At 50.2% G+C, this 14115-nt stretch overlaps 1 protein-coding gene across 1 annotated transcript; it reads right to left on the bottom strand.

Annotated features, from left to right (window-relative positions):
• Nucleotides 1-11094: 11094 nt before the first annotated feature.
• On the bottom strand, nucleotides 11095-11532 carry LOC147964246 (ethylene-responsive transcription factor 13-like). The gene has a single exon (XM_087529893.1). The coding sequence runs from the start codon at nucleotides 11530-11532 to the stop codon at nucleotides 11095-11097; it is 438 nt and encodes a 145-aa protein (XP_087386019.1).
• Nucleotides 11533-14115: the final 2583 nt, after the last annotated feature.

Raw genomic sequence — 14115 nt, 5'->3', positions numbered from 1 at the left:
ACAACCTATATAACAATGTAAGCCTAGATTTGTTTTTCTCCAAAACCTCAAAAAATAACTAAACAAAAGAGAAGGCGGATCTTCCATCACTATGTAAGCTAGCTATAAGCGGTCCTTAATCTGTGTGTGTGGTGAACTACGAGCAAGTGCTAGATCACCGTGTGGAACGATTGCATATATATAGCTGGACACCGGACCAGCGTAGCATCTGCGCGCGTACATGCAAGACGCATGCATTCTACTCCCTCCGTTTTTAAATATTTGTCTTTCTAGACATTTCAAATGACTACTACATACGGATGCATGTAGACATATTTTAGAATGTAGATTCACTTATTTTGCTCCGTATGTAGTCACTTGTTAAAATGCCTAGAAAGACAAGTATTTAGGAATGGAGGGAGTAAAACCGAAGTAAATTCACATATTTGTGGTGTGGGCTGCACAAAACACCAATGACCCATCCACCCAACATCTAGTTTGCCTGCTACCCTCGCTCATCCGAATGAGATGTCAAGAAAAAAAAGTGCTTTCAGGTTTTCAGCGAAGGGGACATTGCAATGCTTTCTTAGGGCAACTCTAACTTATCCCCAATAACCGGTTAGTTTAGTCCTTTAACCGGCACACCTAGCTGATCCCCCAATCGGCGTTAGCGGAGGAAAATTATACACAGCCACGCCCCACCTCCCTCTTTATCCTTCACCACTCGGCAGCCGAGTAAAATTCCACGCCTCTCTAGCCACCTTCTCTGCCTCTCATCCTCCCATCCCATCACCAGCGCACGCCCCCGCCGTTCCCTGACCGCCCCTCCTCCCAATGGCCGGACCGCATGGCCGACGCTCCTCGCTCCCGATCCACAGCTCGAATCCGCGCCGCATCCTCGAGTCACCGTCCCGCCGCCATCATGCCCCCCGCCCGCATCTCGGACTTCCTCGACCTCGCTTCGCCGGGACAGCCGCAGAGGAAATACCTCGGCGTCTGCCAGCGCGCGTGGAGGACTTGGGTGGTGGAGATCACCGACTGGGAGATCCACACGAAGAAGTGGATCGGGTCATTCCACACAGCGGAGCTCGCCGCCCTGGAATATGACTGGTGGCAGGTCCGGTTCCATGGTGCGGTGGCAAGGCTCAATTTTCTGTTTGGGACGGTGCTCGTCCACCTCATCCCGGTGGTGCCGAGGGTGGTGGATGCGGCGACGGCTCGGGAGGACCGGGAGGCGAGGGAGCGCCTCGCGGTGGAGGCCGCCGACGAGGAATACATGGCGGACATCTGCCGTCAGCACCCCGAGCTCGTGGAGGCAGAGGGGGCCATCTTTGTGGAGCTAGCGGTCGACGACGAGGTCATCGTTACCTTCGACGGCGAGGAGCAAGGAGGCGGCGATGACAACAGCGCGAAGAAGGAATTCGACACCGAGAAGTGGCGGCGCATCTTCCCAGACTCCAGCGATGACGGCACTGCCCGGACTAGGTTTTCAGCAAAGGGGACATTGCAATGCTTGCTTAGGGAAACTCTAACTTATGCCCAATAACCGGTTAGTTTACTCCTTTAACCTCATTTCTTCCCTTTATTAATTTGCAACCGCTTGCATCAGTCGTCTTCTACAAAGCACGAATGGTGTTTGCTAGCAATGATGGACTTCCCAAGTCCAGCAACCGGCCATGATAACGGCGGTGAGTGACGTGCCTGGAGCATTGAAGTTGCGAGCTGCACCACCACGCACACCACAACCGCGACTGACGAGACGTCTGAAACACAGGCAGCTGCCATCTGACGCCAACGGCCAGTTCGGCCGTAGCCGGCCATGGCGCCACCACCTCAAGCTCCTCCTGCTGCCGAAACCTTCTCCATTATGTCGAGGTCTTTATTTGCAAAAAAACAAAAAAAAACTGCAACATGATCCTAGTTGCAAAAAAATTCTGGAACACGACCATGTTGCAAAAGAATTCTATCGATCTTTACATTTTCCGCAACAAGACCTTTGTTGCAAAAAAAATCTGCAACAAGACCTCTGTTGCAAAAAATAAAAAATAAAATACATTGCCTAAATTTCTGCAACAAGACCATTGTTGCGAAAATTCCCGCAACGAGACCTTTGTTGCAAAAATTCCTGCAACAAGACCTTTGTTGCAAAAAATAAAATCATATAGGCTCGAGTGATTGCAAGAAGCTTGCTGTCGCAGATGGTCTTCTACAACACCAATCTTATTGCAAAGAAGTGGCTACTTACGCAGGTATATCTGACGGCCATTAATGTGTCGATCGAATGGTTAGCGAGGCAGCGGATATTTTCTTATTATCCACTGGCCGACGTGTAGCGTCGCCCATGCTGGGAATGGGAAAAGCTTCCTTCAGCCGGTGGATGGCACATTAGCGTCCCCTGCCTTTGCTGGCTGCCACACGTCTCGTGGGCCCTTATCTAGAATCACCTTAGGCTCCCCATTTTCTCCAGATCGAGCATCTCATCCTCATCCCCTTTTTCTCCTGGCTTGATTTCACGGGACATTAGTATAAGCCACCACGACTGTAGAAACCGGCTGCTGCAAGCCGCCACCACCCACCACTGCACTGCAAGTACCACCACCACCCTGCCTCAAGTGGGACGACCTACTACTTCCACTGCGCAGTGGATCTCTTTAAGATGCAGGCTGAACCACCGGGTGCTGCAGGGTGGCACCGACCGCTACAAGGTCCATCTTCGGGGTGCTGCAGACGACCACCGACATCTCCCGTCTTGCAAGTAGTGCCCTGTTGCAATGGCGATGCGGCGAAGGAAGAGAAGAGACGACATGTACGGCCAGGGACAAGCGGTGTTGCTGCTTAGGCGAGTTTCTGAAACAACGGCTGAGTTGCAAACGGCGACAACAACAACGGTGGTGCTGCTACAACATCACCTTTCAACGCGGTCGGAGATGTTGTTTGCAATTTTTGCAACATGGCTCTTGTTGCAAAAAATTAGACGCGGCTGAAGATGTTGCTACAGTTTTTGTAATCAGAAAATTACATGAGAAAAAGTTTTACAACGTGAGTCATGTTGCGAAAAATTATAGAAGACGATTTTTTTTGCAACATGAGTCTTGTTGCCGAAAATTAGAGAAGTGGAGGTTTACAACAAAGGCCATGTTGCATGAAATTAAAGAAGAGCAGATTTTGCAACAAGAGTTTTGTTGTTGCAGAAAAAATAAAGAAGAAAAACAACACGGCAGCTCGCGTCATCGAATCAGATAGCTCGTGAGGCGGCGGATCTTTGACGGCTGACGTGTAGCACATCCCCATTGACAATCCTGCTATTAGGTTTGCCAAGACAGAGTGCCGGCTGCAGTTGGCAAAGTCATTCGGATTGTACTAAAATTTAGTTGCCTGTGATTTTTGGCATAACTCAACATTAACCCTTTTGATGACGGTATCGCTACCGCAAATGCCCGCTATAGGTGCATTGATGAGCAACCTATATAATAGCGGCTCTGTTTGGATACTCTAACTCAGTCAGAGGTGAGTTAGAGGTTAGAGTTAGATTCTAATCCTGAGCTAACCGTGAACTAACTCTAACCAAAGAGGGGTTTGGATAGTAGGGTTAGATGGAGCGCAGATACGGCGAGGCGCCTTCACGGGCGGTGCGAGAGGGAGTGAGGGAGAGGACGAGAAGTTTCGAGAAAATGGGGAGGGATCTGCTGCGAGAAGAGCGAGACAAAAAAGTGTTTTTTTATTGGTTCCGAGAAAAACTAACCCAAATAAGCACCTCTTGGGTGGGTTAGTTGCATCTAACCCAAACTAACCCTTCTGTTTGGATATTTTTAGATTAATTGAGTCCAAACTAATCCAAACTAACTCTAATCCATGGATCCAAATAACGCCAGAGTAAGCTAGATTTGGTTTTCTCCAAAATCTCACACAAATAACTAAATAGAAGTGAAGTTGGATCCTCCATCACCCTGTAAGTGTGTGTTTGTGCTGAACTACGAGGAAGTGGTAGCTCATCGTGGGGGACGTCTTCGTATTTATAGCTAGACTCTGGACTAGGATAGCATCTGTGCGTACAACGTACATGCAAGATGCATGCATTCTATTAGTAAAACCGAAGCAAATTCATATATCTGCGGTGTGATCTGTACGCAATCTAGTTTGCGTGCGAGACTCATCAATGATCCGAGCATCTAGTTTGCGTGTGATTCTCTCATCTGAATGATACATTTTCAAGAGAAAGAAATACTAACGTTTTTCTAGTTTCGATAAAGGGTGAAGTTTATTGGCTTAAAATGAAATATCAAAAGGACGTAACAAAGCTATATGTAGGTGAGGAAAAAACTTCAACGTGATCAGATGCGTGATCGACAAACTATAGCAATAACTATATCTGCATCAATCATCTCGTGACTCCACACGAACAACGAGGTCCTTCAACAGCAACGTCTTCAAGAAGGGAGCGACGTTGACGCAGTCACCGTCACCGGATCCAAACATCAAAGCCAAAATATAGATTTTCACCCTGAAAAATCAGTTGAAGCATATCCAAGCAATGCCTTCAAGAAGGTAACGATATAAAAAAATGTCGCCATTGCCAGATAACCAAACATAGACTTTCACCCCGGAGATCAAGAGCGAGTGCACATAGCACCATCATCGAAGTCACTTGTGCATTGTTGTCACCATTTTTCCTCGATCCCAGCAGCTACATGCGATATTCGTCCGACGCCGCTGCACCACCATCCCTTTGCGTCAAGCCTTCGACCAGAGTTTGTATCTCACCGCTGAAGTCAATCACCGGATCTGAAGAAATGAACCCTCTCCAAAGATCTTGCGGTGACCACCGCTGTCGTGGAGCCATAGGAGGTTACTGCAGCATAGTTTGCATGCAGGCAACACCGTTTGGCCAACTGGATCTTTATCAACTAGCACCACCATCTGAGGCCACACGCATCCATGTGGAGAGAAGCACCCCGCCGTATAGGCTGCAACCAGATCTGGCCGTGAGCGGACGCCCTCGTAGGCCGAATTTGTCTGGTCGCCAACCCATCCACAAGGGCCAGCAACCAAGGGGCCTGAGCAGGAGCCTGATGATGCATAGAGACGGCAGGCAACCGCAGGAAAGTGAGCAGGGAGGCACATGCGTGGTGTGAACTTTGGAAACTGCACAACAGGAAGCTGCACAACAGGAAGCTGCGCACAGCCTCGCCACCGCCGTCCGCCGTGGGGCTTTGCACGGCGGCCTCCTCCTCCGACGGCGAGGGGAGGGGTGAGTGAGGGAAAGCGGCTAGAGAGTGGCAGCGGGGGCCTCCGAAGTCGCTCGCGAGAGCAACCCGGGAGACGAGGGGAGGGGTCAACCCAGGAGTCTCGTTGGCACCTGGCAGTTACGTTTTCCTAGTAAAGGAGAATATTAGTGTTATCTTCTTTTACGTAGGAAATCAACTTTACTACATGTAATAATTCTTCAAAAAGTTTGTTTCAAAAGACAAGCATTTTACTGATTCCACGTGAAGTCATTTACTATGTTCAACCATCACTTTCAAGGCTAGATTTACAGAAAATACTACGCTACATCTTTTTGGCAGAAAACACCAACTTTACGGTAATATTTTTTGCAAAAATCACTAATCGACGGATTGGAGCGTTTTAAGTATGTTTATGACAGGTGGGTCCAGATTTTGCCGACGTGGCATAACAACGGCTCTGTCGAAACAACGTTAGATGGGGGATTTTACAAGGAGGCCCTTACATCAAAATAAAAAAAGCAATCAGGTCCGTGGACGAGCTCTTCTTCGCGAGCGGCGTGGCCGCGCTGGCGATGCGGCCCCAACGACGCGGGTGGCGTGCCCGCGCCGGCGGCGCGACCTCAACAAAGAGCTTTTCTCGGCGGGCAGAGTTGGTTGTCGCGGGCGGCGTGGCCGCCACAGCCGAGCTCTTCTTCGCGGGCAGAGATGGTCGTCACGGGTGGTGTGGCCACGCCGGCGAGGTGACGGCGTCCCACGTCGAGGGCGGCATGGACAGCGACGAGCTCTTCTTCGTGGGCAGAGTTGGTCGTTGCGGGCGGCGTAGCCGCGCCGGCGAGGCGGCGATGTCCTTGGCGCTCGTTTCGGGCGGCTGCGACTCAGGGCCGATCCGGGCAAGCAGGGCGATTAGAGGGAGGGGAGAGCAGTCAGAGGGCAGTCTGGGCTCGCCGGCGAAGCAACGGCGTCCACGGCGCTCGTTCGTTGCGTTGTGGGTTGCGCGACTGCGACACAGGATCAATCCGGGCTGCCGATAGGAATAGAGGGAAGGGAGAGAAGCTGGAGGGGCCGCTGGGCTCCTCGACGCCGCCGGCTGTGACGACACAGTCTGGCTTTGTGACGGCGGTCGGGATCGTCGTGGGTGGCGGCACGCCTGAGTTCCACCATGGGAAAGGGATCTAGATGGGTTGACTTTTCGGTGAGAGAAACAGAGGAGAATTGGAGAAGAAGATCTAGCTGACAGGTGTGGCCCATGTCCGGTCTAACGCCGTTTTGGCACAGCCGTTAGGCCACGTCGGCAAAATCTGGACCCACCTGTCATAAACATACTTAAAACGCTCCAATCTGCCGATCAGTGATTTTTGCAAAAAAATTACGGTAGGTGGTGTTTTCTGTTAAAAAATATAACATAGTGTTTTCTGCAAACCAAGCCTTTAAAGTGATGGTTTTATGCAATTTACTCATTTTCGAACCTGAAAAAGGAGAGCTCCTTCATTACACTACAGAAGTAGAGATTTGACTCGCTGATTTGTGAAACCGGCCGAAAACGAGGGAGATCAACCTTCCGTGTAAGAGGTGTTCGAGAACTTCTTTTTTAGAAAAAAAAAAAGGCATAAAGCCGGTTCCTTTATCAAATAAAATTAGAGTTCTACAGATTCACTCCCTTATCATCGTTCAAACTTGAGTCTCTGAATTTTAATCCATGTACATGAAAATTTCAGTAATATCATTTCGGAAGTGTGCTTTGGGCCCGTCAAGCTGAAAACTGTTAACTCGATGCCATGCTCTCAGGACTTGGTGCAAGAATTTTGTCAAACAAACCATGAGGCCAAGTAAATCTGGATAAACTGGCTGGCTGGTAGGATGGTTGTCCTATATGCAAGCTTAGGAAAATCCTCATATCTTCTTGCAAACAACAGAATCATACCGTTCAGGCGTTCACTGCCATGTACTGTAGGCTGTGAAGGATTGCTCAGGCGCTAAGCATCCCGAAAAGCTGTTTTCTGTATATTGTGCATTTGATTAATTAATGAAGAGATGTTGTTTGGCTGTATAATAGTTCTGTATGCAATAATGGTGTAACCAAGTGACAGTGACGTTTTCAGTAATGAGAGAATACCATATTGCCTGAATGAAAGTAATAATGTAAAGTTTATGTTGCCGCTGCTTTGATACACTATGTCTTGACGCTGGCCGAAAGCATGTTCTGGCCTTGATAGACAGAACCAGGGAACCTGACTAAGAGGCCCTGTTTTGTATCTTCAGCTTGGGGTTTCCGTTTGCTCTTTTCACTGCTCTGTTCTGTACTATTTCCACTCTCTAATCGCAATGAAAAGCAGTGATCACTGCATTTTCGTAAAAAATAATGTCTTGTGAAAATTAAAACAATACTCGGCGGAGACATGATTCACTAAAGCATAAAGTTTGCTCCACTCCCTCACATGGCCCAATATCTAGCTGTTTGCTCTGCTGTATCACATCACATGAACATCAAATTTTCTCTGACCGGCCGCGATTATCATGGACAAGTTGGTACCAACAGGCAGCTTCCAATTTCCCTGCCCTCTTGGTTCATAAATTGCTCAGCGAGGAGGCCATCGAGGCCGCGAGGGCCACATAGACGAGGATCCTGGCCATGAAGGAGTTGATGCCGCGGTAAAGAAATTCACTCCGGTTGTACTGTAATTATGCTGTCTAAGATTTGGCACAACTAAAACTCAAGCTTTTCATGATGCTAAGTGACCCAAATGCCCGCTGCAGCGGGCATGGATGTGATCATGGGAACAACCTATATAACAATGTAAGCCTAGATTTGTTTTTCTCCAAAACCTCAAAAAATAACTAAACAAAAGAGAAGGCGGATCTTCCATCACTATGTAAGCTAGCTATAAGCGGTCCTTAATCTGTGTGTGTGGTGAACTACGAGCAAGTGCTAGATCACCGTGTGGAACGATTGCATATATATAGCTGGACACCGGACCAGCGTAGCATCTGCGCGCGTACATGCAAGACGCATGCATTCTACTCCCTCCGTTTTTAAATATTTGTCTTTCTAGACATTTCAAATGACTACTACATACGGATGCATGTAGACATATTTTAGAATGTAGATTCACTTATTTTGCTCCGTATGTAGTCACTTGTTAAAATGCCTAGAAAGACAAGTATTTAGGAATGGAGGGAGTAAAACCGAAGTAAATTCACATATTTGTGGTGTGGGCTGCACAAAACACCAATGACCCATCCACCCAACATCTAGTTTGCCTGCTACCCTCGCTCATCCGAATGAGATGTCAAGAAAAAAAAGTGCTTTCAGGTTTTCAGCGAAGGGGACATTGCAATGCTTTCTTAGGGCAACTCTAACTTATCCCCAATAACCGGTTAGTTTAGTCCTTTAACCGGCACACCTAGCTGATCCCCCAATCGGCGTTAGCGGAGGAAAATTATACACAGCCACGCCCCACCTCCCTCTTTATCCTTCACCACTCGGCAGCCGAGTAAAATTCCACGCCTCTCTAGCCACCTTCTCTGCCTCTCATCCTCCCATCCCATCACCAGCGCACGCCCCCGCCGTTCCCTGACCGCCCCTCCTCCCAATGGCCGGACCGCATGGCCGACGCTCCTCGCTCCCGATCCACAGCTCGAATCCGCGCCGCATCCTCGAGTCACCGTCCCGCCGCCATCATGCCCCCCGCCCGCATCTCGGACTTCCTCGACCTCGCTTCGCCGGGACAGCCGCAGAGGAAATACCTCGGCGTCTGCCAGCGCGCGTGGAGGACTTGGGTGGTGGAGATCACCGACTGGGAGATCCACACGAAGAAGTGGATCGGGTCATTCCACACAGCGGAGCTCGCCGCCCTGGAATATGACTGGTGGCAGGTCCGGTTCCATGGTGCGGTGGCAAGGCTCAATTTTCTGTTTGGGACGGTGCTCGTCCACCTCATCCCGGTGGTGCCGAGGGTGGTGGATGCGGCGACGGCTCGGGAGGACCGGGAGGCGAGGGAGCGCCTCGCGGTGGAGGCCGCCGACGAGGAATACATGGCGGACATCTGCCGTCAGCACCCCGAGCTCGTGGAGGCAGAGGGGGCCATCTTTGTGGAGCTAGCGGTCGACGACGAGGTCATCGTTACCTTCGACGGCGAGGAGCAAGGAGGCGGCGATGACAACAGCGCGAAGAAGGAATTCGACACCGAGAAGTGGCGGCGCATCTTCCCAGACTCCAGCGATGACGGCACTGCCCGGACTAGGTTTTCAGCAAAGGGGACATTGCAATGCTTGCTTAGGGAAACTCTAACTTATGCCCAATAACCGGTTAGTTTACTCCTTTAACCGGCACCTAGCCGATCCCCAATCGGCGTTAGCGGAAGAAAATTATCCTCAGCCACGCCCCAGCTTCCTATTTATCCTTCACCACTCGGTAGCCGAGTAAAATTCCACACCTCTCTAGCCACCTTCTCTGCCTCTCATCCTCCCATCCCATCGCCAGTGCATGCCCCCACCGTTCCCCGACCACCCCTCCTCCCAATGGCTGGACTGCATGGCCGACACTCCTCGCTACCGATCCACAGCTCGAATCCGCGCTGCCGCGCCGCATCCTCGAGTCGCCACCCCGCCGTCGTCGTGGCCCCGCCCACATCTCAGACTTCCCCGACCTCGCTCCGCCGCGACAGCCGCAGAGGAAATACCTCGACGTCTGCCAGCACGCGTGGAGGACTTGGGTGGTGGAGATCACCGACCGGGAGATCAACACGAAGAAGTGGATCGGGTCATTCCACACAACGGAGCTCGCCGCCCTGGAATATGACCGGTGGCAGGTCCGGTTCCATGGCGCGATGACGAAGCTCAATTTTCTGTTTGGGACGGCGCCCGTCCACCTCGTCCCGGTGACGCCGAGGGTGGTGGATGCGGCGACGGCTCGGGAGGACCGGGAGGCGAGGGAGCGCCTCGCGGTGGAGGCCATCGACGAGCCCGAGCTCGTGGAGGCAGAGGGCGCCATCTTTGTGAAGCTGGCGGTCGACAACAAGGTCATCATTACCTCCAACGGCGAGGAGCAAGGCGGCGGCGATGACAACAACGCGGAGAAGGAGTTCAACGCTGAGGAGTGACAGTGCATCTTCCCAGACTCTGGCGACGACGGCACCGCTCGGACCCAAATGGGCGGTGGCACGTGGAGGCAAGATTCGCTCGATCTCTACTATGGAAAGGATGAGGATGAAGATTAGATTAGTTTTAGTTTATGTTCAGTTCTAGTTTTAAGTTTAAGTTTAATTTAATGTCGCCCCTTAAGTTCCGGTTGTTTAAATTCGGTTGTCAAGACAATGTGGCCAATTTTGGTTGTTTAAAGGGAAAGTAGGTTGGACTAATATGCAAATTTGAATTTTCCTTCGTTATGTATAGAGGATCGGCTAGGTCCGGCCAAATCTTAGTGGAGTAAAAACACTTCACTAAGAGCAACTTCAATGGGTTTCGTCTGCCGCCGTTCGTTTGGGTCGGCGCGGACAGAAAAGTCGGCCCAATGCGCCAACCCAAACGGACGCGCGTCCACTTTCGTTCGCCTGCCGACCCATTCCCAGCCCAATTTTGAGTCGGATTTGCGTCGTCGCGGACAGAAGACGGACGCGCGCGCGTGCTCGCCCTCTCTCCTCTCCGGGCCCGCTGGTCGGTGGCACATTGGCCTCTCCCCATCCAACAACACACCCTCGCCCGCCTGCTTCGTCGCCGACGCCGCCGGCTATTTTTTCTAATAGAAAAGGGATACATAGATAGTTCTAGCATAGAAACTACTCGTCGTTTTTCGACTCTGACTCGGTAATGTCCTCCTCGGACGTCTGAATGTAGGCGTCAGCATACCGCTTGTCCTTGGAGTCCCAGGACGACGCTTCTCCTAGCTTCATGTTCAATTGAGCGGCCTCCTTCCGCGCACGCTTGTCCTCCTGATAGCTCGCTCCGTCCTCTTTTCCTTGTAGAATTGGCGCTCATCGACGATGTCCTGCGGGAAGCGTTCGCACCACACCGCCATGGCTTCCACGTCCATCTCGGCGATGGCAAGGCGACGCTGCCGCCTCCGGTGGTCACGACGATCCTCGTCGGTGAAAAGCCGCGGGAGAGGCGCGAGATCCTGCGCCCGCTGGCTCGTCGACACGTCGGGAAAATTCATCTCCCGACGAGGCCGCAGGAGGCGCCACGCCGCCGCGTCATACGCGCGGGCCACCTCCTCTGCGGTGTCGAAGGTGCCAAGGCGTTTCTCGCCAAACCAGATCTCGGAGGAGAAGGCGCCGGAGCGGCGCTCGTGGACTCCGCGAAAATCCAAACCGCCCAGGCGGCGCATCGACATGGTGGTGCAGAGGCGGCGAGGCTAGTGAGAAGGGGCGAGACGAATGGGTGGTGAACAAAGTATGGAGGGAGCGCCTTCTTAATAACGAGCGCTGGCCATGCCAAAACCAGCGTGCGAACCTTTCCCACGTGTTGGAGCGGCAAAACCAGCGCGTGCGGTCATGAAATGGGTCGACGTGTTGGGTGCACCGCCGACCCAAATCTAAAAGAGGGCGGACGCCGGACGGGCGGCCGACCCAAACGGACAAAAAACGGACAAAAGCGCCGTCCGTTTGGGTCAGTCCGTTGGAGTTGCTCTAAGGTTGGATAAACTGACCATGAGGCCATATAAATGTCCACAGTGTGTGGATAAACTGGCCGCCTGGTTCAAGCGATTCATCCAAGCGCGCCAGTATATGTAAGCTCAAGATGATGACTGATATATCCTTAAGAACAAAAGAATCATACAGATCACTACCATGGTCTAAGAAGTGTCTGCTATGAACTGTATATATACGCAACAGCGGACGCAGCTATTCTCAGCTCGAGCTAAAATGAGCCTGCATGAGCAGTAAAATCTTGAAAAATATAAAAAAAAAATCTGAAGTTTTTCTGTGTGAAATATTGACAAAATTTCCCAGTGCTTAAAAAATGTCAATCAGTGAACTTTTTTCCAATCGATGAACTTTTCTTTCAAATTCAATGAACTTTTTTGAAAATCGATGAACTTTTTTTAATTCACCGAACTTTTATTAAAAATCAATTAACTGTTTTTGAAAATTTGTAAACTTTTTTCAAAATTTGATGAACTCTTTTTCATTAAAAAATCAACTTTTTAAAATTGTTTTTAAATAATTCACAAATCTAATAAATAGAGCGGATACGTTGGTTCTTAAACATTTCGCGTTCCTTGTAGTAACCAGCGCTTACCGGCTGTTGCGGTTAGCAAAACAGTTCTTGTATGCCTTAAAAAAAAAAACAGTTCTTGTATAGTAGCGGCGAGGGGCATGGCCGAGTGCCTGTACCCGCATTTTTTGCGTGTTTTTTTCGCGAGACATTTTTCCTTCTACTGCGCATGGTGGCCCGGCCCATGAGGTGCGGTGCGTGGGCGCGAGCAGCCTGTTCGGGCACTTAAAGGCGCAGAACAGGAGCCCCCACTAAACCCAGCATGATTTATTTTTTTTGTTTGGGTAACAACCATGATTTTGGGCTGAGATTTCAGCAACCGGCCTCCTTGTGCGACCGTGTGGTTTCGGGCTCCCAGGCCAAACAAAAAGTGGCAGCTCCAGGGTTTTTAAATGGCCCAGCAACGTGGCTTGGCAAGGCATGCATGACTGCTGTTGGCCCTGATTGTTGTAATCCGATTCTCAAAAAAAAAAAAAAGGATCGTTGTAACCCTGGCTTCTCCATCATCTTTCTTGATCTGAATTGTTCTAAAACAAACAATAATCTTATGATCTAAAAGAGATGATAAAATAAAGTATCTTCTGATCTAAGAAAATTGCTAGCTGCTGAGCGTCTCCTTCATAATCTGTTTGGAATGCCGACTGGGACATTTAGTTTGACACCCATGTGCTACATGTGCTCTCCTCCTCGCTCTCTGGCCACTACCCTTTACTCCTCGCCGACGATCGAGGGCCTCGTAGGCCTCGGAGCTTCAAATTTGAGAACTTTTGGTGTTCCATCCCGGGTTTCTTTGAGGTTGTCGAGAATGCTTGGGCCGCGCACACTGGCCATATTGAGCCCTAGCAAATCATTTTTCACAAACTCAAGAGAGTTGGCATGAGATTGACAGAGTGGAGTAGAAGTTTGTTTTCCAAGCCCAAGTTGCACCTGCATGCTGCGCTGTTGGTTATCCTTAGGCTCGATGTTGCTCAAGAGTCACAAACTTTATCTGCCGAGGAGATGGACCTAAGAGCAAGATTAAAAAGAAGGCTCATTAGCTTGGCGGTCCTTGAGCGCACAAGAAAGAAGCAATGTGCCCGCTCAAGCAATCTCAAGGCGGGAGATGCTAATACCAAATACTTTCACCTTAGGGTGAATGCGAGAAGGAGGAAAAACCATATCCATCGCCTCAAACACAACAACGGTTGGGTTACGAACCACGAGCAAAAAGAGAAAAATCATTCATGACCACTTCACTGAGGCCATTGGAAGAGGGGTCCTCGAACCAAGGACTTCAACTGGCAGAACCTCGAATTTGAGGAAATAGATCTTCATGGCCTTGATGACCCTTTCACCACAGAAGAGGTGTGGAATGCCATCAAACAAATGCCTAGTGACAAAGCCCCTGACCCGGATGGTTTTACAAGGGCATTCTTCAAAAAATGTTGGCATATCATCAAAATTGATGTCATGCGTGTCATCGATCTATTTGGAAATCTTCATGTGGGAAACATCCATTGGTTAAACTCCGCAAATGTCATCTTGCTGCCCAAAAAAGAAGGGGCGGAAGGAATCACCGACTATAGGCCCATTAGCCTCATCCACACCATTGCCAAGATTATTGCCAAAGTGCTTGCCCTACGACTCGCCCCCCTCATGAACAACCCTGTCTCACATGCCCAAAGCGCGTTCATTAAGAGACGAAGTATCCACGATAACT

Source organism: Triticum urartu, chromosome 6A, assembly GCF_056163025.1.
Source record: "Triticum urartu cultivar PI428250 chromosome 6A, HENAU_Tu73, whole genome shotgun sequence".
NCBI lineage: Eukaryota > Viridiplantae > Streptophyta > Magnoliopsida > Poales > Poaceae > Triticum > Triticum urartu.
The sequence above is the reverse complement of the archived record's forward strand: the minus strand, read 5'-3'. Positions and strand labels throughout refer to the sequence as shown.